This window comes from Oryctolagus cuniculus, chromosome 13 (assembly GCF_964237555.1).
Source record: "Oryctolagus cuniculus chromosome 13, mOryCun1.1, whole genome shotgun sequence".
NCBI classification, from domain to species: Eukaryota; Metazoa; Chordata; class Mammalia; order Lagomorpha; family Leporidae; genus Oryctolagus; species Oryctolagus cuniculus.
The window spans coordinates 67,186,375-67,212,627 of record NC_091444.1 but is presented as its reverse complement, the minus strand read 5'-3'; the positions used below and the strand labels follow the sequence as shown (position 1 = coordinate 67,212,627).

Genomic DNA, 26,253 nt, shown 5'->3' with positions numbered 1-26,253 from the left:
AAAATAATGAAAATACAACGTATCAAAATTTGTCAGTTGTAGCAAAGCTGCTTAATGAAAAACAAGAGCCTGAAATACAGATGCGAAAAGAATACCTAGAAATCAATACTCTATTTCAATAAATCAGAAAAAGATCAGCAAATTAATTCAGAGGATAAAAGGAAGAAAATATTAAAGAACAGAAATTAATGAAACAGAAAACAATCTACAATAGCAAAATCCAAAAGATCAAGAATTGACTGAAAAGATAAAACTGATAAACACCTAGCGAATCAAAAAGTGATAGATACAAATGATAAATATAGTAATAAGCCTGAAAAATTAGATGACACAGATAAACCTAGCAAAACTGATACACAAAAACAGAAAATCCAAGTAGTTTTGCTTACAATAAAAAAATTAAATACATTATTTAAAATTCCCTCATTTGTAACCTCCAGGCACAGAAGGATTTACAAATGGAATTTTATAAGCACATAAGGAAAAAATAATTTTCACAAACTCTTGTAGTGAACAATAAAAGGGGGAACACTTACTATTTTTATTAGACCAGCCTAAGACACCAAAATCTGATCAGAACTTAAGAAATAGTAAAGTTTTCCTCCAGAAAATAAGAGCAAAATCTCTATTTAAAAAAAACACACATGAAAAAACAACACACCAAACCCACTGAAAAATAAAAGGGACAATACAATACAACCAAGGTAGGATCATTTCAGTGATGTAAATTTAGTATAGCATTTGGACAGAAAGCAGTAAAATTAAACACATTTACACAAACAAGGATAAAAACCATGAGTGTCTCAGAAAATGCAAACACACCATTTATTAAAATTCAACACATTTCATGATTTTAAAAGTATAAAAACAAGGTTTCTGGATATGAGGTCACACAAAATTCAAGTATATTGGTAACTAAAGAAAACCATTACAGAATTAAACTTAACAATTTTAATTAAAATAACATCAAGAGCATCAAAAATCTAGGAATAAATCTTTTGAAAAATGCAGAATTCCTATATACAGAATGAAAACTAGAAACCATTATTGAAAATTTATAAAGCCTTAAATAAATGGAAGCATATACTACATTCATGGATTAGCAATCTCAGTAATGAGATGTCAGTTATATACAAATTGATCTCCAGTTTCAATGCAATCCTAATCCAAATTTCAACAGGTGTTGTGTACATGTGTGTTTCTTCAGTCAAATTTTTAATTTGACGGCAAAATATGAGGAGTCTACCAATTAAAATTCCTGCATCTCATGTTAGAGTACTGGGTTTGACAAGCAGCACCTGCAGCAGGCTCCCTGCTAATGTAGACTCTGAAAGTAAACAGTGTTGGCTCACTGGTTGGGTTCCTGTAAGTCACAGGGGAGACAACGGACTGATGTCCCAGCCCCAGGCTTTGGTCCCAGCCCACCTCCAGCTGCTGGGGGCCTTTGGGAAAAGATCAGTGATGGTAACTTTTTCTTTCTTTTTCTCTTTCTCACCCCTCCCCCCAGCTTGCTGGCACACACCATTCCCTCCCCCTCGTCCTCTAGCCCTCTAACAAAACAACATGAAAATACATTGGGAGAGGGAGTTGGCAACATGGCATGGTGCAACAGGTAAAACCCACAGCACTGGCAACCCATATGGGTGCCAGTTCAAGTTCCAGCTACTCCACTTTTGATCCAGCTCCCTGCTAATGTGCCTAGAAAAGCAGCACAGCATAGCCCAAGTGCTTGGGCCTCTGTACCCACATGGGAGACCCAAAAGAAGCTCCTGGATCCTTGCTTCAGATAGGCCCAGCTCAGGCAGTTGCAGCCATTTGGGACATGAACCAGAAGTTGGAAGATCTTGCCCTTGCCTGTGCTCTCTTCTCTCTCTCTCTCTCTCTCTCTATCTTCCCTTCAAATAAATAAACAAATCCTTAAAAAAAATGCGAAGAGAGAAGGGGAGTGGGTATAGGAAGGAGGAAGGCAGAGCATGTAAACTACTAGACATGAAAACTTCTTATGAACTAGAGTATTAAAGATAATGTCATACTGACATAAGGAAAGACAAATTGAACCAATGGAATAAAAAAAAAAAGGTCCAGATATGAAGTACATGTGAAAATGGAAAACAGAAAAATCGCATACATAAATATTTCATTCAAAACTAATATACTCATATTTTCTGATCAACCCTATCAATCACAAAAGCAAATAAATAATATTTCAGTTGAATTATTTCACAACAGTATAAAATACCTTCCAAAACAGTAGACCTTCTATAAATCTTTATCTCTTACCTCTCCAAAAGCTCCTCGGCCAATCACCTTTAATATTTCAAAGTCTTCTCTATGTAATCGCATTTGTTTGACTTTAGAAGTAAATGGTTTAGCTGAAACAAAAGAACATCATTATTCTCTTAATGAAATTTGATGCCAATTACATATAATTAGTGTGTCTTTTATAATAAAAATTCAAATTATGACTAAGAATTAAGCCAAAGTATTTTAAAATTTCATCAAGCTATGAGGATAAACAGAATTAACTTCCCTAAAAATAACATATTTCCTTTATTTATTATACATGAATTACATTTTTGGTGAAAAACATTTTAAAACCCCCAAAAATGAAATACTGCAAAGCAACAGGAATATAAAAATGACCAGTCTATTCAAAATTTAAACAGTCTGTGTATTCTATCAATACTAGATATATATTCTTTAACACAAAAGTCCATTCAAAGAAAAATGCACATTTCATGGCACCAGAGAAATCTTCAGCAATTCTTACCAAGTAAATTAACATTTCTTGCATACCCATTTGATTATTAAATCTTTCAATATATCTTTTCTAAGTCTACAGTTTACAAAGTAATGACTGGATTTTTAAAAACCGTAATTACAATATGATATCTTCCACTTTGAAATGTTCAGTTTACAGGAGATGAACAAGTGTGCCTGTGCACATAGGACACACATCCACACACAAAATGTAAAACGTGATAAAGTTTCTAACAGAGATAACAGATTCATAATAGAACACTAGGCCGGCGCTGCGGCTCACTAGGCTAATCCTCCGCCTTGCAGTGCCGGCACACCAGGTCGGGGCGCCGGATTCTGTCCCGGTTGCCCCTCTTCCAGGCCAGCTCTCTGCTGTGGCCCGGGAGTGCAGTGGAGGATGGCCCAAGTACTTGGGCCCTGCACCTCATGGGAGACCAGGATAAGTACCTGGCTCCTGCCATCAGATCAGCGCGGTGCGCCGGCAGCAGCGCACCGGCCGCGGCGGCCATTGGAGGGTAAACCAACAGCAAAGGAAGACCTTTCTCTCTGTCTCTCTCACTGTCTACTCTGCCTGTCAAAAATAATAATAATAATAGAACACTAATTATGTGAACAGGACAGCTTCACAAAGTTAACTGATGAATTAACTTTTGATAAATAGAATTTTTTCCTTTGCCTGGATTTGACATTGTACACTTTCCACGTAAAGCATACAATATAAGCAAATGAGGAGAGCAAGGAAGTCAATTTTGGATGCTAACAGTAAATAATCCATTGATGTTATGGAACTGTAAGAAGAAATGCAAAAAAAAAAAAAAAAAATAGAACCTAGAAAACAGAGACAGCCTTGAATGTCATCCAAGGAATTTAGATGTAACCCTATTGGGCATTGCCTAAAATAGTCCCTAACAACATGGCGCCTGGCGGATGTTGGGGGGGGGGGGGGGCATGTTTGCAGCCACTGCAGTTAAGTTAGGCGAGATCAGACCACCTGCAGGGATAGATCTGCTTTAGTTCCAGACACGTAGACAGTGCCTGATCCCAATATGCCCCTGTGCGTGGTCCACCCATGCCTGCATGACCTTTTCTCTGATTGGCTCCCCTACTGTGCATGTCTTTCGTAAGCTTTATAAGCTGTACACTTCCTCAATAAAGGAGTTCCTGCTTCGACAGAACTCACTGGTGCTTTCTACGGTGTGCTTGACCTGTTGACCTTACCTCTCCCATTTGCCTTGTTGGGGAGTGCTTGTACTGTCCCCTGCTGGTCAGGGGCCAGCCTCAGGCTTAAGACCCCAACATAACCCTAGTACTAGTAGAGAATAAACCAATCTTATGATTAAATCAAGTAAATGCTGCCCTCAAAATAAATTTAGACCTGCTTCCTTTCTTCATGTCTACCTTTATTCTCAAATAAAAAGGAGATGACATGATTAAAAGATCCTTATTTACGAGTACTGTTCTGTTCTTCCTCTTTCTTCCTTCCATGCAGCCAGAGTGTTAAAAGATCAAAGAAAAGTGTTTGAGCATTAAGGGGGTGAAACACACAGCAAGTCTTACTGCCTTGCGGTGGTCTGAAGGCATTTAGGCCTAACCAGCTCTGAAGACATTTAAAGGCCTAATCAGCCATGGAAAGCCATGACATGGTAGCAAAAAAAAAAAAAAAAAAAAAAAATCTAAATGAAAGATCCTGGTGAACAAGACCCCAGCAGAAGGAACAGGCCATCAAGGAGAGAGGCGCCTTTCTCTGAAGGGAGGAAGGAACCTCCACTGTGATACGGCCTTGACTAAACAAGTTCAGAGTCAGCGAACTCAAGGGGCTTCCATAGCCTAGACCATGGCAAGAGTCTTGGGTGATTGCTGACGTCATAAATAAGAGTGCCAATTGTTAAATCAACAACGGAAGTCACTGGGTACATGTTCCCCACGTAGGATCTTTGTCCTTAATGTGTTTTACTATGAAACTTAAAAACAACACTACTAGTCGAACAATACCGTATACCTTGTGCGGTTGTGTGAGTGCAGCCTGTTGAAATCCTTGCTTAGTATATACTAAGTTGATCTTCAGTATATGAAGGTAATTGAAAATAAAACTCGATGAAGGGCGGGATGGGAGAGGGAGTGGGAGAGGGGAGGGCCACGGGAGGGAGGGAGGTTTGGGGTGGGGGAGGCCACAACAATACACAAGCTGCACTTTGTAAATTCACATTTATTAAATAAAAAAAAAACTATATAACAAAAAAAAGAAAAAAAAGAACTTAATACTTTACCCTTTTAGTATTTTTTATGTTCTGCTTAAAACTATTGGTTGAACTCTGTAATTAATACACAATTACTCTTAGGTGTTTAATTAATGCTATAACTAGTACTCAAATAGTATTTTACTTTGTGTTTCTGTGTGGGTATAAACTGTGGAAATCTTAATATATGCTAAATTGATCTTCTGTATATAAAGATAATTGAAAATTAATCTTGATGTGAATGGAAGGGGAGAGGGAGTGGGAGAGGGGAGTGCTGTGGGTGGGAGGGAAGTTATGGGTGGGGGGGAAGCTATTGTAATCCATAAGCTGTACTTTGGAAATTTATGTTCATTAAATAAAATAAAATATAATGAAAAAAAAGGCCTAATCAGCTTAGAAACAGTAGTATTCCACAGTAATTAGCTCAGTGTACCAGAAATGTCTGCGTTAGTGTTTTTGACTGTAAGAAAAGGAAATTGATGGGGCCGGTGCTGTGACACAGCGGGTTAATGACTTGGCCTGAAGCACTGGTATCCCATATGGGTGCCGGTTCTAGACCCGGCTGCTCCACTTCCAATCCAGCTCTCTGCTATAGCCTGGGAAAGCAGTAGATGGCCCAAATCCTTAGGCCTCTGCACCCACATAGGAGACCTGGAAGAAGCTCCTGGCTTCAGATCGGCGCAGCTCTGGCCATTGCGGCCATCTGGGGAGTGAACCAACAGAAGGAAGACCTTTCTGTCTCTGCCTCTCACTGTAACTCTACCTCTCAAAAAAATAAATAAAATCTATAAAAAAAAAGGAAATGAAATTGAAATTTAAGCTCTATTTGGAATTCATACAATTAAGAAAGACCAAAGATATAGATAAGATTTGAAGAAAGGTATGAAGGATTTCATTCTGTGAGAGAAGAGGTATATACACGATAGCCAAGAAATAAACATTTTGGCTTTTTTTTTTTTTTTTTAAGATTTACTAATTTATTTCAAAGACAGAGTTAAAGAGGGAGAGGGAGAGGGAGAGACAGAGACAGAAAGAGATCTTCTATCTGCTGGTTCACTCCCCAAATGGCCACAACAGCCAGAGCTAGGTTGATCTTAAGCCAGGAGCCAGGAGCTTCTTCTGGGTCTCCCGCATGGGCCATCTTCCACTGCTCTCCCAGGCACATTAGAAGGGAACTGGATCAGAAGTGGAGCAGCAGGGACTCAAACCAGCAGCTATAGACGTTGCTGGTGCTGCAGGCGGAGGCTTACCTTCTACAACACAGCCCTGGCCTCAGAAACAAACATTTTGATCAAATAACGAATGCATCCTCGTTTTGAACAAATTGGACCAGGTAAGTTGTAAGACTGTAACCACTGTGTACCAGTCAAGGTCCTAATGGGAAACCAATTACTCCAATTTAAGGAAAGTTTATTTGTAACTGGACCATTTACAAAGGTGTACATGGGCTATAAGGGAACCATAAGGAATAGTGCAGTAATCCCTAACTTTCCCAGACTCTACTAGCAGAGCAGAAACACTTGGTTAGGAAAGGGGGTGGGAGGGCAGGCGCTGTGGCACAGCAGGTTAAAGCCCTGGCCTGAAGCGCCAGCATCCCATATGGGTGCCAGTTCAAGACCTGGCTGTTCTACTTCCCAACCAGCAGATGGAAGACTTCTCTCTTTCTCTGCCTCTCCTCTCCTCTAAGAAAAAAAAAAAAAAGGAAATGGACATGAGGCAGATGTTTGGCCTAGGATATTGGAATGCCATGCTCACCTCTGGCTCCTGACTCCAGTTTCCTACTACAGCACACTCTGGATTGCACAGTTGACAGCTCAAGTGACTGGGTTCCTGCCACCCACATAGGAGATCAGGACTGAGCTCCTAGCTACTGGACTCAGCCTGGCCCAGGCAGGGCCCTGCAGACATCTGAGAAGTGAACCAACAGATAAGGTGTGCTTGCTTACTTACTCTTGCTGTGCTCTCTTCTCTACCTTTCCGCCTCTCAAATAAACAAATGAAAATTAGGCGAGAAAAAATCAACACAAAACCAGTGTGAAACCAGCACTAGTCTAGTCCCTAGGAAGATATGGAAGATGTAACAAAGTAGCCTACAACGTAACATTTAGCAATTCTTTATTATATAGCTTCTACTTAACTTTATCTTCCTTTCTTCTAGATTTTCAAACAACCTACCACCCCAAATAAAGAATGTATACTATATCCTTGCCTTATTATTGACACTAAAGACAAATGCAGAATTTTATCACAGACAAGTATTTGCAGTTCTTAAAACATAATACTGGGGGCCGGCACCGCGGCTCACTAGGCTAATCCTCCGCCTAGCGGCACCGGCACACCGGGTTCTAGTCCCGGTTGGGGCGCCGGATTCTGTCCCGGTTGCCCCTCTTCCAGGCCAGCTCTCTGCTGTGGCCAGGGAGTGCAGTGGAGGATGGCCCAGGTGCTTGGGCCCTGCACCCCATGGGAGACCAGGAGAAGCACCTGGCTCCTGGCTCCTGCCATCGGATCAGCGCGGTGTGCCGGCCGCAGCGCGCCGGCCGCGGCGGCCATTGGAGGGTGAACCAACGGCAAAAGGAAGACCTTTCTCTCTGTCTCTCTCTCTCACTGTCCACTCTGCCTGTCAAAAAAAAAAAAAAAAAAAAACACACAACATAATACTGGGGCCAGTGCTATGGCATACCGGTAAAGACACTGCCTACAGTGCCAGCATCCCATGTGGGCGCCGGTTTGAGTTCCAGCTGCTCAACTTCTGATTCAGCTCTCTGCTACGGCCTGGGAAAGCAGTGGAAGATGGTTCAAGTCCTTGGGCCCCTGCATCCACGTGGGAGACCTGGAAGAAGCTCCTGGCTCCTGGCTTCAGATCAGTGCAGCTCCAGCCATTGCGGCCAACTGGAGACTGAACCAGCAGATGAAGACCTCCCTCTCTCTCTCTCTGCCTCTGCTTCTCTGTAACTATGCTTTTCAAATAAATAAATAAATCATAAAAAATAATATTATGGATACCTTCCCTTCTAGGTAACATCCTACTTATTTAAAAGGCCAAAGAGTTAGATATTTCAATCCTCTACAACACTGCTGCAAAATAGTAAAGAAAGCATACATGCAATTCAGGTACACAAAGAATCATTAGAGTGATCTTTTAACAAAGTTACAAAAAGATGACAGTGTTGAAAAATAAATACTGTATTTCCATGCAGTCACATATACCCTTAAAGTACAAGCAAATAGGTATTACAAGGTCACACAATTAGTTTGTCTGACATTCAAGTTTTATGGACAATTGTAGTATTAACATAAATTAAAATAATAACTATTCTTCACATCCTGGAACCTGTAAGAATAAGCATTTCCTCACATTGATATTACAAAACTATTCTATTTTCAAGCACTCAAAAGTGAGTTGTTAAGATAGGCATTTAGCCTAGTGGTTAAGATATGACTTGGGGCACCCACATCCCACATGGGAGTACCTGGGTTCAACGCCCAGCTTTAGCTGCCGACTCTAGATTCCTGCTGATGCAGAAGGTGATGGCTTTCTGCCACCAAGGTGCAAGACCTGCATTCAGGTCCTGGCTTCCAGCTTAGGCTCGAGTCCAGCCTCAGCTGATACAGACATTTGGGTGGTGAATCAGCAGATGGGCACATTTTCGCTCAGTGTCTCTCTCTCTCCCTCTCTCTTCCTCTGAAGAAAATAAATAATAGTTCCAAAAGTAAGTTATTTCTATCACAAACTTAGTCAGAAAGCTCAGTTTACTAATAATTTATTCAATTAACTCAAATTATTTCTGAATATCCACTGCATGCCAAGCATTTTCCAAAATACTAGAGGCACAGAAATGAAAAACACATGCCACAACTTCAAATAAACGAATTATGCAGTAAATGCTATACCTCCATTTAAACTTTCCATGAGACCAAATACACATGGCTAATGAACAGAAAATGTTGATCACATTACCAGAACTCAGATAAATGCAAATTAACAATAGCCTAAAATTTATGAGAAAAATAGGTCAAAAATAAAAAATCTTACGCCAGCAAGTGTTTGCAAGAAAGTGAAGAACAAATATTCTCAAATATTAGTGGTGGGACTGTTAATGACTACAATCTCCATTGAGAACATTTGACTTTTCTTTTTCACTCACTTAATATGAACTATTACTTAAGCAGACTTTAGCAGTTGAACCATTTTGTATATTGAGATTAAACCTTATTCAGCTGTAATACGTTTTTTGGGTTTTTTGGGGTTTTTTTTTTTGTTTTTTTTGTTTTTTTTTGACAGGCTTAGAGAGAGAGAGAAAGGTCTTCCTTCGTTGGTTCACCCCCCAAATGGCTGCTACGGCCGGCGCTAATCCGAAGCCAGGAACCAGGTGCTTCCTCCTGGTCTCCCATGCGGGTGCAGGGCCCAAGCACTTGGGCCATCCTCCACTGCCTTCCTGGGCCCCAGCAGAGAGCTGGACTGGATGAGGAGCAACCGGGACAGAACCAGGCGCTCCAACCGGGACTAGAACCCGGGGTACCAGCACCGCAGGGGGAGGATTAGCCAAGTGAGCCGCGTGCCAGCCATGTAATATGTTTCTCAATACACTGCTGAAACTGCACTGCTTTTATTTAGGAATTTTGTATCTGTGGTCATAAAGTTTATTTACAGCTATCTTTTTTTCTATACTGTCTTCACCCTGTTTGGTACCAACAATAAGCCACCCTCATTAAATGTGTTGAGTAGCTTTCTCTCTCTTTTTACTAAAGAAAAATCCTGTTTAAAGATTTCAGTGTAGGGACCAGCATTGTGGCAAAGCGGTAAAGCCATCGCTTGAAATGCTGGCAGCCCACAGCTGCTCCACTTCTTCGGATCCAGCTCCCTACTAATGCACTTGAAAGCAGCAGAGGATGGTTTAATCTGCTATGCCACAACACCAGCCCCTGTTTTCTACTTCTTTCAGTGCTGTTAATTATATTGTCTCTGAAGTTATACATTGATCAAAATTCAAATTTCTTGAACTAAGGTGACTGATAATCCTTTGTTTTTAAAACCCTACTGTATGGACAGGCTGATCTGGGTCTATTTTATCACTTTCCCCTTGCAGTATTACTGGAATTTTGCACATTTTACCTTTTTTGGTAAGTATAGTGTTTAGATTTGTTCATCTTCTTCATATTTCTGTGGAAGACTTTTTTCTGTTTAAGTAGCTCTTAACCTAAATTTACAGAAAATGTAAGAAAAAGAAAGTAGAGGCTAATATTAACTCCACCCACAAAAAGTAAGCTATTCTGATAACATATTTGGACAATATAGATTGTAAGGGAAGAGCTGTTAGCTGAATAGAGATAAACAGGGGCCATATATAATGATTTTTAAAAAACAGAAATTCAACTACCCAGAGCATGAGTCTAAACATGTATGCACCCAGTAGCATAACCTCTAACTATAGAAGCCAAAATATAGAAGAAACAAACTTATATTCATGGAGGAACTTTTTATTACACCTTTCAGTAATTGATAATCCCAACAGACCAAAAAATTTTTGTTACTATATTAGAACATATACATAATAATGTGGTACCTAATAATTATAGAATATTCTTTTCAACACAAACTCAATCTCTATAAAGTTGCCAAGACATAAAAGTACTTCCAAAAAGTCATACTGGCAATACAAAAACCAAATATGGGGGCCCTCGCTGTTGCTTAATGAACTAAACCTCCGCCTGCCGCACTGCACATAGCTCTCTGCTATGGCCGGGAAAGAAGAAGAAGGTAGTCCAAGTGCTTGTGCCCCTGCACCCACCTGGGAGACCTGGAGAAAGCTCCTGGCTCAGACTGGCCCAACTCTGGCCACTGCTGACACTGGGGAATTAACAAGCAGATAGAAGACCTTTCCCTCTGTCTCTCTCTCTCTAACTCTACCTCTCAAATAAAAATAAATAAATTTTTTAAATAAAGAATAACCAAATGTGTGTGTGTGCAATTAAAACTCAACAATAGAAAGACAATCAGGAAAGTCCAAATACTCTGAAATTCAAAATAAGAAAATAGTAAAATAAACAGAAAATACTCAGAAATACATAATTTAAAAAACTGTATATCAAAACTTCTAGGACACAGCCTAAAGCAGGTTTATTAAAAAAAAAGTATTATTAAATATTTACATTGGGAAATAAGGCTGTTGAAAATTAAGGTGTTAAAGAGACAGCAAAAAAACTTACATTAAGAGAACTCAAAGTAGAAGAAAGCAAAAGGGTATTAGACTACTCAATTTCAAAGTAAACATTTAATAGGACCACTTAGCAAAGCCAAAAAAGGGTTCCCTGAAAAGTCTAATTAAATGAAGCAAGAGAAATGAATGAATAAAAAACAATACTGAGATTAGGAAATTAGCTAAAACTACAGAGGCTGTTGAAATTAAAGAGGTAATAAGCGAATCTCATGAACAACTTGTGCCAATAAATCTGGAAGCAAACAAGGAAACAAATTCCTCAAAAAGCATCCAATTATTTAAAAATAGAAAATCTGGATTTCCAAAAAAAAAGCTACATCAGTAGTTTAAAATTCTCCACAAGGAAAATCCTTAAAAACTTTGAGTTCAAAGATATAAACACATACATATGAGTGTGTGCACACACACACACACACACATACATATGACAATACACAACCTGAAGGCATCAAAAGCGAAAACGCACAAGCACCCCTCTACAGCAGTGAACATATAGCCTCTAAATGTTAAGTTTCTGGAGCCGGTACTGTGGTGGAGCGGGTTAAAGCCCCAGCCTGCAGCACTGTTATCCCATACAGGCGCCGGTTCAAGTCCTGGCTGCTTCACTTCCAATCCAGCTCTCTGTTGTGGCCTGGGAAAGCAGTAGAAAATGGCCCAAGTCCTTGGGCCTCTGCACCCACGTGCAAGACCCAGAAGAAGCTGCTGGCTCTCTGCTTCAGATCAGATCAGCTCTAGCCATTGAAGCCATTTGGGGGAGTGAACCGGCTGAATGGAAAACCACTCTCTCTGGCTGTATCTTTCTCTGCAACTCTTTCAAACAAATAAACTAAAATAAAATAAAATTTAAAAGTAAATGTTAAGTTTCCATTTGTCATTGTTAACAAAAAAAAAAACCTAGATTACTGGGAGAAATGGTTAATATGATCAGCACATCACAATAATGGACAAAATAACATTATCATGTGTAATGTACAGAGAATGAACAGATTACCACTTATAACTACACGCCTGACAAAGATGAATAGCCTAAATCTAATCATGACAAGTTTGAATTGAGGAACAAACTACAAACAACCATCGTGGGACATGAGAAGCTTCAAAATATATAACTGACATGAAAGATAAAGCCTGAAAAATTTCCCCTGATTAAAACAGACTAAAGAGACAACTAAATGCAAAACGTAATCATGGACTGGATCCATTTTTTTAAAAGATAAAAATCACCATAAAGGATATTAGTGGGACACTGGTGAGATTTCAATATTGAATGTACCAAAGTTAAATTTTCTGAATAGATAGTTGTATTCTGAATGTACGTATCTAACAGAATGCCTTTATTCTAAGAAAACTTATATAGAAATATTTAAAGGGTAATATCTACAATTACTCTTCTTTGATCCAGCAAAAATGTGTACGCAGACACAGAGCAGCATAAACATGGTAAAATAATAAAAACAAGTAAATCTATCAAATTATATGAGAGCTCATTAAAGTTTATTCTTGTAGACCCCTACCTTACACCTAACACAAAAGTCCACTCAACATGCATTAAAGATCTAAATCTACTACCTGACACCATCAAATTATTAAAGAACATCGGAAAAAACCTGCAAGATATAGGCAAAGGCAAAGATTTCTTGGAAAACAACCCAGAGGCACAGGCAGTGAAAGCCAGAATTAACATTTGGGACTGCATCAAATTGAGAAGTTTCTGTACTGCAAAAGAAACAGTCAGGAAAGTGAAGAGGCTGTCGCTCCCCCTCTTCATGGAGGAACGACATTAAACCCTTCCTAGGCTTCATATCCGAGTCACGGCACCATTATGTTGCTCCCCCTCTTCGCGGAGGAACGACAGAGGACCCTGCGCTGTTCTTTTGTCTGCTCGGCCCTCCCCGGGTTTGCTGCTGGTTCTTCCCGGGTTGGCTACCGTCCCTTCCACCTCCGTGGAAGGGCAGTTCCCCCTGCCACCTTCCCCACTTCCGCGGGGGAGCGGCACACCGCCGGCCGGCTCTCTGGGGGCTGCACAGGTGTTCCTCTTAGATGTTCCTCATGCATGTTGTCTCTCTCCTCCTTTATAGTCCTCTTCCGCCAATCCCAACTCGGCTGCCCACACGCCAAGTACGCTGCTCTCCTCCAATCAGGAGCAGGATCAGCTCCTGGAGGTCATCACTCAAGTTGGCAAGAGGCAGCTGCGTAGAAGCTGTTTCCTCCTCTCCCAGCGCCATATTGTGGGAGAGCAGATGCATAGAATAAGTCTTAATTCCAGTAACTTAGTCTAGTCCGAGTTGCTCCCCACAGAGGCAACTGACAGAATGAGAAAATATATTTGCAAATTATGCAACTGATAAAGGATTAAGAACCAGAATCTACAAACAGATCAAGAAACTCCACAACAACAAAACAAACAACCCACTTAAAGAGATGGGCCAAGGACCTAAATAGACATTTTTCAAAAGAAGAAATCCAAACAGCCAACAGACACATGAAAAAAGTGTTCAGGATCACTAGCCATCAGGGAAATGCAAATCAAAACCACAATGAGGTTTCACCTCACCCTGGTTAGAATGGCTTACATACAGAAATCAACCAACCACAGATGCTGGCAAGGATGTGAGGAAGGCACACTAACCCACTGTTGGTGGGAATGCAAACTGGTAAAGCCACTATGAAAGACAGTTTCGAGATACCTCAGAAATATAGCCCATCCATCCTACTCCTCAGAATCTACCCAAAGGAAATGAAATCAGCAAATAAAAGAGACATGCACCTCTATGTTTATTGCAGCTGAATTCACAATAGCCAAGACATGGAATCAACCTAAATGCCCATCAATGGAAGACTAGATAAAGAGACTATGAGATATGTACTCTATAGAATACTACACAGCAGTTTAAAAAAAATCCAGTCATTTACAGCTAAATGGAGGAATCTGGAAATATCATGCTGAGTGAAATAAGCCAATCCCAAAGAGACAAATATCATATGTTCTCCCTGATCGGTGATAACTAAGCACCTAAAAGGAAACCTGTAGAAGTGAAACTGACACTATGAGAAACAATGACTTGATCAGCCCTTGCCCTGACTGTCGAGGAATAACTTATTATTTTATTCCTTTTAGTATTTTTCTATTCTACTTAATACTATTGGTTGAACTCTTTAATTAACACACAATTATTCTTAGGTGTTTAAATTTAACTGAAAAGTGATCCCTGTTAAAGATAAGAGTGGGAATAAGAGAAGGAGATGTACAGTTTGGCAAATGCTCACTCAGACTTGCTCCAAACGGGAGAGTCAGAAACGTACCAGGGGATTCCAATTCAATGCCACCTTACTTGTCAAAGTGATCAGTTTCAGTTCATAATTGATCATAATGTTAGGATTAAGAGTCAAAGGGATCTCATAAACAAGACTAGTATCTGCTAATAATAACTGATAGAATTAAAAAGGAGAGAACAATCCAATATGGGAAGCGGGATACACAGCAGACTCACAGAATGGCAGATGTCCTAAACAGCACTCTGGCCTCAGAATCAGCCCTTAAGGCATTCGGGTCCGGCTAAAAAGCCCATTAGAGTTTCTGAGGCACGGAAAGCCAAGACACTGTGGTGGGGGGGACCTCTAAATGAAAGATCTCTGTGAGTGAGACCCCAGTGGAAAGAATGGGCCATCAAAGAAGGAGTAACCTTTCTCTGAAGGGAGGAGAGAACTTCCACTTTGATTATGACCTTGTCTAAATAAGGTCAGAGTTTGTGAACTCAAGAGGCTTCCATAGCCTTGGCAGCTCATGACAAGAGCCTCAGATGATTACTGATGCCATAAATAAGATTGTCAATTGTTAAATCAACAACAGGAGTCACTGTACAATTGCTCCCCATGTAGGATCTCTGTCCTTAATGTATTGTACTATGCGAATTAATGGTAAAACTAGCACTCAAACAGTATTTTTCACTTTGTGTATCTGTATGGGTGCAAACTGTTGAAATGTTTAATTAGTATATACCAAGCTGATCTTCTGCATATAAAGATAACTGAAAATGAATCCTGATGAAGAATGGGATGGCGGACGGGTGGGAGATGGGATGGTTGCGGGTGGGAGGGAGGTTATGGGAGGAAAAGCCGCTATAATCTAAAAGTTGTACTTTCGAATTTATATTTACTAAATAAAAGTTTTTAAAAAGTTAACTGAAAATTGATCCCTGTTAAAAATAAGAGTTGGAATAAGTGAGGGAGGAGATGTACAGTTCAGCACACACTCACTCAGACTTACCCCTAATGGTAGAGTAAAAACATGCCCAGGACTCCAAATCCCATTAAGTTGGCATATACCAATGCCATCTTACTAGTTAAAGTGATCAGTTTAAGTTCATAATTGATCATAAAGACAGGATTAAGTGTCAAAGGGATCACATAAATAAGACCAGTGTCTGCTAATAATAATTGATAGAATTAAAAAGAAGAGAACAATCCAACATGGGAAGTGGGATACACAGCAGACTCAGAGTGGCAAAGACCCTAAACAGCACTCTGGCCTCAGAATCAGCCCTTAAGGCATTCAGACCAGGCTAAAAAGCCCATGAGAGTTTTTGAGGACGGAAAGCCAAGACACTGTGTCGAAATAAATAAATAAATAAATAAATCTAAATGAAAGATCTCTGTGAATGAGACCCTAGTGGACAGAATGGGCCATCAAAGAAGGAGTTACCTTTCTCTGAAGGGATTGATTATGGCCTTCTTTAAATAAGGTCAGAGTTTGTGAACTCAAGAGGCTTCCATAGCCTTGGCAGCTCATGACAAGAGCCTCAGGTGGTTACTGACATCATACATAAGAGTATCAATTGTTAAATCAACAACGGGAGTCATTGTGCACTTACTCCCCATGTAGGATCTCTGACTTTAATGAGTTGTACTATGCGAATTAATGGTAAAACTACTATTCAAATAGTACTTTATACTTTCTGTGTCAGTGTTGGTGCAATCTGTTGAAATCTTTACTTAGTATATACTAAGTTGATCTTCTGTATATAAAGATAATTGAAGGCCAGCGCCGCGGCTCACTAAGCTAATCCTCCGTCTTGCGGCGCCGGCACACCGGGTTCTAGTCCCAGTCGAGGCGCCAGATTCTGTCCCAGTTGCCCCTCTTCCAGGCCAGCTCTCTGCTGTGGCCAGGGAGTGCAGTGGAGGATGGCCCAAGTGCTTGGGCCCTGCACCCCATGGGAGACCAGGAGAAGCACCCGGCTCCTGCCATCGGATCAGCGCTGTGCGCCGGCCGCAGTGCACTGGCCGTGGGAGCCACTGGAGGGTGAACCAACGGCAAAGGAAGACCTTTCTCTCTGTCTCTCTCTCTCACTGTCCACTCTGCCTGTCAAAAAAAAAAAAAAAAAAAAAAGATAATTGAAAATGAATCATGATGAAGAATGGGATGGGGGAGAGAGTAGGAGACGGGAAGGTTTGCGGGTGGGAGGGTGATTATGGGAGGAAGAACTGCTATAATCCAAAAGGTGTCCTTTTGAAATTTATATTTACTGAATAAAAGTTTTCTAAAAAAAATTCTATTCTTGCAGCTTCCATATATATGGGGGGGGGGGGGGCATGGAGGAGGAGCGGGAGGGGAGCAGGAGAAGGAGAAGAGAGATCTTTCATCCAGGTTCACTCCCCAAAAGGCAGCAATGGCTGGGGCAAGGCCAGCCTGAAGCCAGGAACCAGGAGTTTCTCCCACATGGTTGCAGGGACCCAAGTATTTGGGCCATCATTTGCTGCTTTCCCTGGTGCATTAGCAGGAAGCTGGATCAAAAGTGAACAGTGGGGTCTCAAAGTGCTGCCCATATGGGATATCAGCATTCCAGGAGGCAGGTTAACTCACTATACCACAATGCCGGCCCAAAATTAAAAGTTTTAAACCAAATTTCAATACAAAATGTAAAAACATATCCTCAACTATTAACAAACCAGTCAAAATCAATTAGAGTTATGTAAGGATTTAAAATATATTAGAACTGGGGCTGACACTGTGGCGCAGCATGTTAACGCCCTGGCTTGAAGCACCAGCATCCCATATGGACGCTGGTTCTAGTCCCGGCTGCTCCTCTTCCGATCCCGCTCTGCTGTGGCCTGGGAAAGCAGTGGAAGATAGTCCAAGTCCTTGGGTCCCTGCACCCACATGGGAGACCTGGAAGAGGCTCCTGGCTTTGGATCGGCAGTTTGGGCCGTTGCAGCCAAATAGGGAGTGAACCAGTGAATGGAAGACCTCTTTCTCTCTCTCTCTGCCTCTCCTCTCTCTGTGTGTAACTCATTCAGATAAATAAAAAAATATATATATTAGAACAAACAATATCAAACTCAAACTTGTTACCTATTTCTATACACTTGCAATGAACAATCAGGAAAGGATTTTTTATCAAATTCCATTTGAAGTATCATCCAAAAGAACAAAATACTTAGGAATAAATTTAGGCTAGCGCCGCGACTCATTAGGCTAATCCTCTGCCTTGCGGCGCCGGCACACCGGGTTCTAGTCCCGGTTGGGGTGCTGGATTCTGTCCCGGTTGCCCTCTTCCAGGCCAGCTCTCTGTTGTGGCCCAGGAGTGCAGTGGAGGATGACCCAAGTCCTTGGGCCCTGCACCCCATGGGAGACCAGGAGAAGCACCTGGCTCCTGCCTTCTGATCAGCGCGGTGCGCCGGCAGCAGCGCGCCGGCCGCGGCGGCCATTGGAGGGTGAACCAACGGCAAAAGGAAGACCTTTCTCTCTGTCTCTCTCTCTCACTGTCCACTCTGCCTTTCAAAAGAGAGAGAGAGAGAGAGAGAGAGAGAGAGAGAAGGAATAAATTCAACCATGGAGAAAGACTTGCATTGAAAATCTCAAAATATTGGAGAAAAAAAACCTAAAATGCCTGAAGAAGTGAAAAGGGAACTCAAATTCAGGACTAGAAGACTTAGCAATCCCTAAAAATTACAATGGCATTTTAACAGAAATTGAAAAAAAGTCACCCTAAAACTTCATACAGAATCTAAACAGACTGAAGAGCTAAAACAATGTGGAATGGAAGAACAAAGTTGGAAGTCTCACACTCCTGATTCCAAAATTTAGTACAAAGCTACAATAATCAAAGCAGTACGGTAGTAACATAAACATAAACCTAACAATGGAATAAAATAGAATCCAGGAGCCAGCGCCGTGGCAAAGTGGGTTAAAGTCCTGTCCCACAGAACTGGCATCCCATATGGGAGCCAGTTCATGTCCCAGCTACTCCACTTATGATCCAGCTCCCTGATGCACTTGGGAAAGCAGCAGAGGATGGCCCAAGGGCTTGGGCCCCTGCACCCATGTGGAAGACCCAGAAAAAGCTCCTGACTCGTGGCTTCGGACTGGCTCAGCTCCAGCTGTTGCAGCCATTTGGGGAGTGAACCAGTAGACAGAAGACCTTTCTCTTTCTCTCTCTCTCTCTCTGTTTCTGTCTCTACCTCTCTCTGGTTACTCTTTCAAATAAATAAAATAAATGTTTAAACAAAAAACAGAATTCAGAAATACACCCTTCCATGTGTGGTCAACTGTTTTCAATAAGGGTACTGAGACCATTCAATGAGGAAAGGATAATCAACAAAAGGTGCTGGGAAAATGAAATATCCACATCATAAGAATGAACTTAGATCCTCACTCCCTCTCTCTCTCTCCCTACCTCTCCTTCTCTCTGTGTATAACTCTTTCAAATAAATAAATAAATCTTTTAAAAATATTAATTTGCATATGTTAAACCATCTTTTGTGTCACTAGGATAAATTCCAATTAATCATAGTGTACAATCCTTGATGAGCTGTTAGAATTGAGTTTTCTAGTATTTTGGTCAGGATTTTCATCTCTGTTCATCAGAAATATTGGTCTGTAGTGTTGTTGTTGTTGTTACGTCCTTACCTAGTTTTAGCATTGGGCAATGCTAACCTCACAGAATGAATCTGGAAGAATATCCTCTCTTTCAATATTTCAGAACACTTTGAGAAGAACCAGTGTTCTCAGGCTGGCACTAAGGCGCAGTGGGTTAAGGCCCTGGCCTAAAGCACCGGCATCCCATATGGATGCCAATTCAAGACCTGGCTGCTCCACTTCCAATCCAGCCCTCTGCTGTGGCCTGGGAAAGCAGCGGAAGATGGCCCAAGTCCTTGGGCCCCTGCACACACATGGGAGTCCCGGAAGAGACTCCTGGATCCCGGCTTCGGATCTGCGCAGCTCCAGCCATTGCGGCCATCTGGGGAGTCAACCAGCAGATGGAAGACCTCTCTCTCTCTCTCTCTCTCTCTCTGCCTCTCCTTCTCTCTCTCTGTAACTCTGCCTTTCAAATAAATAAATATTTACAAAAAAAAAAAAAAACAGTATTCTTTAAGTGGTAACATTCAGCAGCTGAGACCACTCAGTTCTGAGTTTTTCTTTTCTGGCAAACTTCATTACTAATTTAATCTCACTACTCTTTACTGATCTGTTCAGGCTTTCATGCTTCAATTTTGCTAAGTTATATGTGTCCAGAAATTTATCATTTCTTCAAGATTTTCCAATTTGTTGGTCTACAGTTGCTCATAACAGTTTCTTATAACCTTCTGAGTATCTACAGCATCAGTTTCAAGTTCTTACTCTAGCAGTCCAGCTAAATGTTTGTTCATTTTGTTTATCTCCTGTACAGGAGACCTGAATTGAGATTTCAACTTCAGCCTGGACCTGTCTCCACCATTTCAAGTGTTTGGGGAGTGAATCAACAGATAGGAGCGCTCTGTCTTCCCTGACTCTCAAATGAAAAAATAAAAACTGAAATTAAAAAAACTTAAGACTTCTGTGAGGCAGAAGACAATGCAAATGAACTTAAAAACAATGTTGTTTTCCAACAACATTGGAAAAATAACTTGCAACAAACACTTCTGTAACAAAAACTATTAATATATCAAAGTTTCTAGTACATAGGGATTGGCACTTGTGGCGTAGTGGGTGAAGCCACCACCTGTAGTACCAGCATCCCATATGGGCACCAGTTTCAGATCCGGCTGCTCGGCTTCTGATTCAGCTCTCTGCTATGGCCTGGGAAAGCAGTGGAAGACAGCCTAGGTGCTTGGGCCTCTGCACCTGTGTGGAAGACCCAGCGGAAGCTCCTGGCTCCTGATTGGCAGACGCAGACATTTGGGGAATAAACCAGTGGATGGATGATTCTCCCTCTCCTCTCCCCCTTCCCTTCCTTCTCTCCCCCTTCCCTTCCCTCCCCTCTCTCTCTCCCTCCCTCTGCTTCTCTGTAACTCTGCGTTCAAATAAATAAATAAATCTTTAAAAAAAAAAAAAAAAAAGCACCGGCCAGCACTGTGGCTCACTTGGCTAATCCTCCACCTGTGATGCTGGCACCTAGGTTCTAGTCCCGGTTGGGGCACCAGATACTAGTCCTGGTTGCTCTTCTTCCAGTCTAGCTCTCTGCTGTGGCCCGAGAGGGCAGTGGAGGATGGCCCAAGTGCTTGGGTCCCTGCACCCACATGGGAGACCGGGAGGGAGCACCTGGCTCCTTGCTTCGGATCGGCGCAGCGCTGGCCGTAGCGGCCATTTGAGGAGTGAACCAACGGAAGGAAGACTTTTCTCTCTGTCTCTCACTGTCTATAACTCTACCTGTTAAATAAAAAAATTAAAATTTAAAAAAGCACTAATATTAGAAATATAGATATTGGCTATTTAAACAAAAAGAAAGAAAACTATAGGGAAATTATCTAACATTTGGAAGTAAATGAAAGAGTTATATATTAATAAGTAATAAGCATCAATTATTGAACATCAAGTAGGCAAAAACAAAAAATTATAATATCCTGTTCCTGGGAAACAGGAACTCTCATATACCACTGTTGGAAGTTTAAAGTGGTAATCATTTGGACAGAAAAAAAATACTGTACTAATTTTAAATATTTTAAGGATGCATTCCTTTTACTCAATAATTACATTTTTGAGCATCTTTTCCTCAGTAGTACACAAAGATATATGTCCAAGCCCAACAGCACTGTATGTTAAAATGTAACAATATACCCACACAAACCACCTGGAAAGTAGGAAAATGGCATATGAATTATGGGATCTTCATGCCATAAAACACATGTACATCCATACCAAGAAATGCAAGCAGTCAACAAAGAGAATCAAGTACACCTATATGAATTAATAGGGAAATAATTCTAAATCATATTTTAAGTGAGAAAAGAAGCCACAGAACAGTATGTAGAACAGTATCCCATTTATACAAAGAAAAGGCTATATGTTTCCAAATATATACATTTAATTGACTACAAGAAAAAGGATCTCACAGGACTCAAGACAAAAAATCAACCACAGAATCAGACATAACTTCACCAAAGAGAATGGAAACAGGAACTAGGAAAGGAGTGACTTCCACTTTTATTAAGGTAAGCAGAGAATCACATGTCTAAAAATGTAATCTGGGGTTAGACAAATCTGAAGTCTAAGATTCATCACTTATCAACTACATGAACTTAGAGTAGACACTCATCTCTTCCAAGACTTGAGGAAAATAGTGATAATACAAAGTCAACAGATTCTTTGGGTAGTTTTTGACTTTTATTTTGTGGATGATACATACAACACAAAACACACCGCTGTAACCATTTAAGTGTATATCAGTGGCATAAATTATATTCCTAAGGTTGTGTAAATATTAATACTACTTCTAAAACTTCATCACCCTAAACTGAAACTGAAACTCTGCAACCATTAAGGAATAATTCTCCAACATACAGCCTAGTAAAATTTACCAGGAAAATCGTTTTGCTATTCATTTACTCCACACTTAACCTTTTATTAACTACCTACCTATTCAGTACTAGCCATTGTACTAGAAATGGGAAACATTCTGGACAGTTATCTAGTCAATCTTCCCATTGCAATATACTAAGAATGCATAAACCAACAGGTTCATAGAAATTTTAAATAAAAACTTCATGGGAAATAAATCTCAAAGAGAAGAAACAGAGAGCATATAAACTTACTTCTACTAAGCTGGTGAGAACACTAATATAAAGTGGTGTTTTAAAGCTATTTCATATTTTTAAGATGTAACAAACATAAAAAGATAATATGCTGGCAACTAATTTATCTTTTTTCTTTTATTTTTAACATTTATTTAAAAGGAAGAGCAACTGAGAGGAAAGAGAAAGAGAAAGAGAAGAGAAAGAAAGAGAAAGAGCACTCCCATTTGCTACTTTATTCCCCAAAGAGCTGCAACAGCCAAGGCTGAACCAGTCCCAGATCAAGAGCCCAGAACACCAACTGGGTCTCCCATACGGGTGGCAGGGGCCCAGATTCTTGCCATCCTTGGCTGCTTTTCCAGGCAAATTAGCAGAGAGCTGGATGGGAAGCAGAGCACCTATACCCCAATATGGAATGCTGATATTGTAAGCAACACCCTAACCCCACTGCATCACAATGTGGCCCCAGTTTATCTTTTAAAAAAATCTACGTATTTAGATTTTGTGGAAGGAAACAGAATTCAAAATAATAGTTTTAAGGCCATCTATAAGAAATAAATGTAGAGAGAATGGCCAAGAAAATATTCATAAATAAATATGAATCCTCTGCCTTAACAGCCATTAAAATGTATTCTAAAATCATCAGTTCAAATACATAAGGAGACTCAAATTCATGGAAAAACACACACCATAAAAAAGATTTTAAATGTTCACAATTTCAAAATAAACTTTTAATTTCATTTTTCCATAGATATTCTGAAGTAATCTCATAAATAATTATTTCATAAACAACCTATATATACACAATAAGCAAATCAGAATAAGATATTTTTATGTTCTTGGGATAAGGAAGGAATTGTCTAATCAAGGTGCCCAAAACCAAAACTGTAATGGAAAAAATATATTTAAATATAAATTAAAATGTAATCATATATTAAAGTTATGTTTTTAGGGGCCAGTGCTGTGGCTTAGCGGGTAAAGCCTGCAGTGCCGACATCCCAAATGGGCGCCAGTTCAAATCCCAGCTGCTCTACTTCTGATCCAGCTCTCTGCTGTGGCCTGGGAAAGCAGTGGAGGATGGCGCAAGTCCTTGGGCCCCTCCACCCGCGTGGGAGACCCGGAAGAAGATTCTGGTTCCTGGCTTCGGACTGGCACAGCTGAAGCCATTGCGGCCAATTGGGAAGTGAACGAATGGAGAGAAGATCTCTCTCTCTCTCTCTCTTTCTGTAACTCTTCTCTCAGTATGTAATTCTTTCAAGTAAATAAATAAATCTTAAAAAAGAAAAAAAAAGTTGGGGCCAGCGCCGTGGCTCACTAGGTTAATCCTCCGCCTGCAGCACCGGTATCCCAAATGGGCACCGGGTTCTAGTCCCAGTTGCTCCTCTTCCAGTCCAGCTCTCTGCTGTGGCCCAGGAGGGCAATGGAGGATGGCCCAAGTGCTGGGGTCCCTGCACCCACATGGGAGACCAGGAAGAAGCACCTGGCTCCTGGCTTTGGATGGGCACAGCGCTGGCCATAGAAGCCATTTGGGGAGTGAACCAACGAAAGGAAGACCTTTCTCTCTGCCTCTCTTTCACTGTCTATAACTCTACCTGTCAAATAAATTAAAAATAAATAAAAATTAAAAAATAAAAAAATTTAAAATAAAGTTATATTTTTAAAGATATCCTAAGTTTAAAAGAAAAAAATTACAAACAGGGAAAATAGCGAATCTGTGATGGTCAAAGGGTTGCTATTCCAAGAAGTTAAAGAGCTCTTATAATATAATAAGAAAAAAGAAACACTGTAACAGAAATGGGGCAAATATGCAAGTAATCTTAAAAATAAACTGATTTTCAAACACATTTTTAAAATCATAAATCAAGTTTATCAAGTAATTAATAGATCTGGCTTCAGATTCAGAAAAATTTGAATTCTGGGGCCAACACTGTAGCATAGTGGGTAAAGCCACTGCCTGCAGTGCCAGCATCCCATATGGGTGCCAGTCCATGTCCCGGCTGCTCCACTTCCAATCCAGCTCTCTGGTATGGCCTGGGAAAGCAGTGGAAGATGGTCTAAGTCTTTAGGGCCCTGCACCCACATGGGAGACCCGGAAGAAGCTCCTGGCTCCTGGCTTCAGATCAGCTCAGTTCTGGTCATTGCAGTCATCGGGGAATGAACCAGCGGATGGAAGCTCGCTCTCTCTCTCTCTCTCTCTCTCTCTGCCTCTCCTTCTCTTTCTGTGTAACTCTGACTTTCAAATAAATAAATCTTTAACAAAATAAAACTTAGTTGTATCATTGCATAGTTATAACTCATGGGTAAGTGATTTACACTAACTTTCTTCATGGAGACTAAATTACTTAAACTCAGAGAGACTGGTAAGGTAAGTATTTAGTAAGTAAATGGGATAAAACTTGAAAGAGGCAAGACCTGGCTCTAAGATGATGGATTAAAAAAAATAATAATAAGCCGGCGCCGCAGCTCGATAGGCTAATCCTCCGCCTAGCGGCGCCGGCACACCAGGTTCTAGTCCCGGTCAGGGCGTCGGATTCTGTCCCGGTTGCCCCTCTTCCAGGCCAGCTCTCTGCTGTGGCCAGGGAGTGCAGTGGAGGATGGCCCAAGTGCTTGGGCCCTGCACCCCATGGGAGACCAGGATAAGTACCTGGCTCCTGCCATCGGATCAGCGCGGTGCGCAGGCCGTGGCGGCCATTGGAGGGTGAACCAACGGCAAAGGAAGACCTTTCTCCCTGTCTCTTTCTCTCACTGTCCACTCTGCCTGTCAAAAAAAAAAAAAATAGGGAAGAGTACAACTTAATGAAAAGAAAGACAACCAACGGAGACTTTGGCAGAACGTCTCAGCCTGCTAAAACAGTGTGGTGTGAGACTGAGACAGGTGGCCCCACAAAGGCATCTGTCCATGGTCCTGAACCTCCATTAAATGTTAGGGCACAGTTCATTCTACTTATTGACTGCACTTTTTCAGTTTCCTAGGAATTTTGGGGGGCAGGTAGGTTATTCAAGTGGTAAACAGAGTTCCCATCTGCTGGTTCACTCCCAAATCTCCACAATAAAAAGGACTGGACCAGGCTACAGCTGGGAATTCAATTCAGGCCTCCCACATAAGTGGCAGGGACTCAATCACTTTTGCTGCCTCCCAGAGTCTACACTAGCAAGAAGCTGGAAACAGAAGCTAGAGCCAGGAATCTACACAATCCAATATCAAATACAGGCATCTTAACTAACATCTTAACTGCCAGGCCAAACATCACCCCTTCTCAGAATTCTTAAACAGGGAAACGCCAACAGAAAACAAGGGAACAAAGAAAATTATATAAATTATCCAAACCCTTTGGAACTGCTTAACCACTGAAAGATGATCAGTTGAACAGATGAAAGAGTTTCAGGTCTGCTTACTTTCACAGTTTCCAAATACTCATATATACGAAAAGAAGAAAGAAATATCGGCCGGCGCCGCGGCTCACTAGGCTAATCCTCCGCCTTGCGGCGCAGGCACACCGGGTTCTAGTCCCGGTCGGGGCACCGGATTCTGTCCCAGTTGCCCCTCTTCCAGGCCAGCTCTCTGCTGTGGCCCGGGAGTGCAGTGGAGGATGGCCCAAGTGCTTGGGCCCTGCACCCCATGGGAGACCAGGAGAAGCACCTGGCTCCTGCCATCAGATCAGTGCGGTGTGCCAGCCGCAGCGCGCCAGCCGCGGAGGCCATTGGAGGGTGAACCAATGGCAAAAGGAAGACCTTTCTCTCTCTCTCTCACTGTTTACTCTGCCTGTCAAAAAAAAAAAAGAAGAAAGAAAGAAAGAAAGAAAGAAAGAAAGAAAGAAAGAAAGAAAGAAAGAAAGAAAGAAAGAAAGAAAGAAAGAAAGAAAGAAATATGGAGGATTCCCCCCACACACACACCTGCCTCAACATTTGTGAGGAAAAGTATTACAGAAAGACTGGAAAAAACACATTTGGATTTATAATAATTCTATACTATTTATCTTCCAAAATGGCTGATAAAATTTTTAAAATATATGTGCGGGTAGGAAGAGGGAAGCACAAGGACTAAGAGAGAG

At 41.1% G+C, this 26,253-nt stretch overlaps 1 protein-coding gene across 20 annotated transcripts in view; it reads right to left on the bottom strand.

Annotated features, from left to right (window-relative positions):
* Window positions 1-26,253, bottom strand: part of CDC42BPA (CDC42 binding protein kinase alpha) — a 349,867-nt gene that overhangs the window by 273,424 nt on the left and 50,190 nt on the right. For 18 of the 20 annotated variants that reach the window (XM_051820816.2, XM_070055638.1, XM_070055640.1 and 15 more), the window contains exon 2: window positions 2,281-2,372. The exons of 1 other annotated variant lie outside the window; for it this stretch is intronic. In XM_051820816.2, the coding sequence (XP_051676776.1) occupies window positions 2,281-2,372 (92 nt within the window). Of the gene's footprint in view, window positions 1-2,280; window positions 2,373-8,467; window positions 8,680-26,253 lie in introns of those variants that run through there. One more of the 20 variants, XM_051820817.2, reaches the window with a different exon arrangement.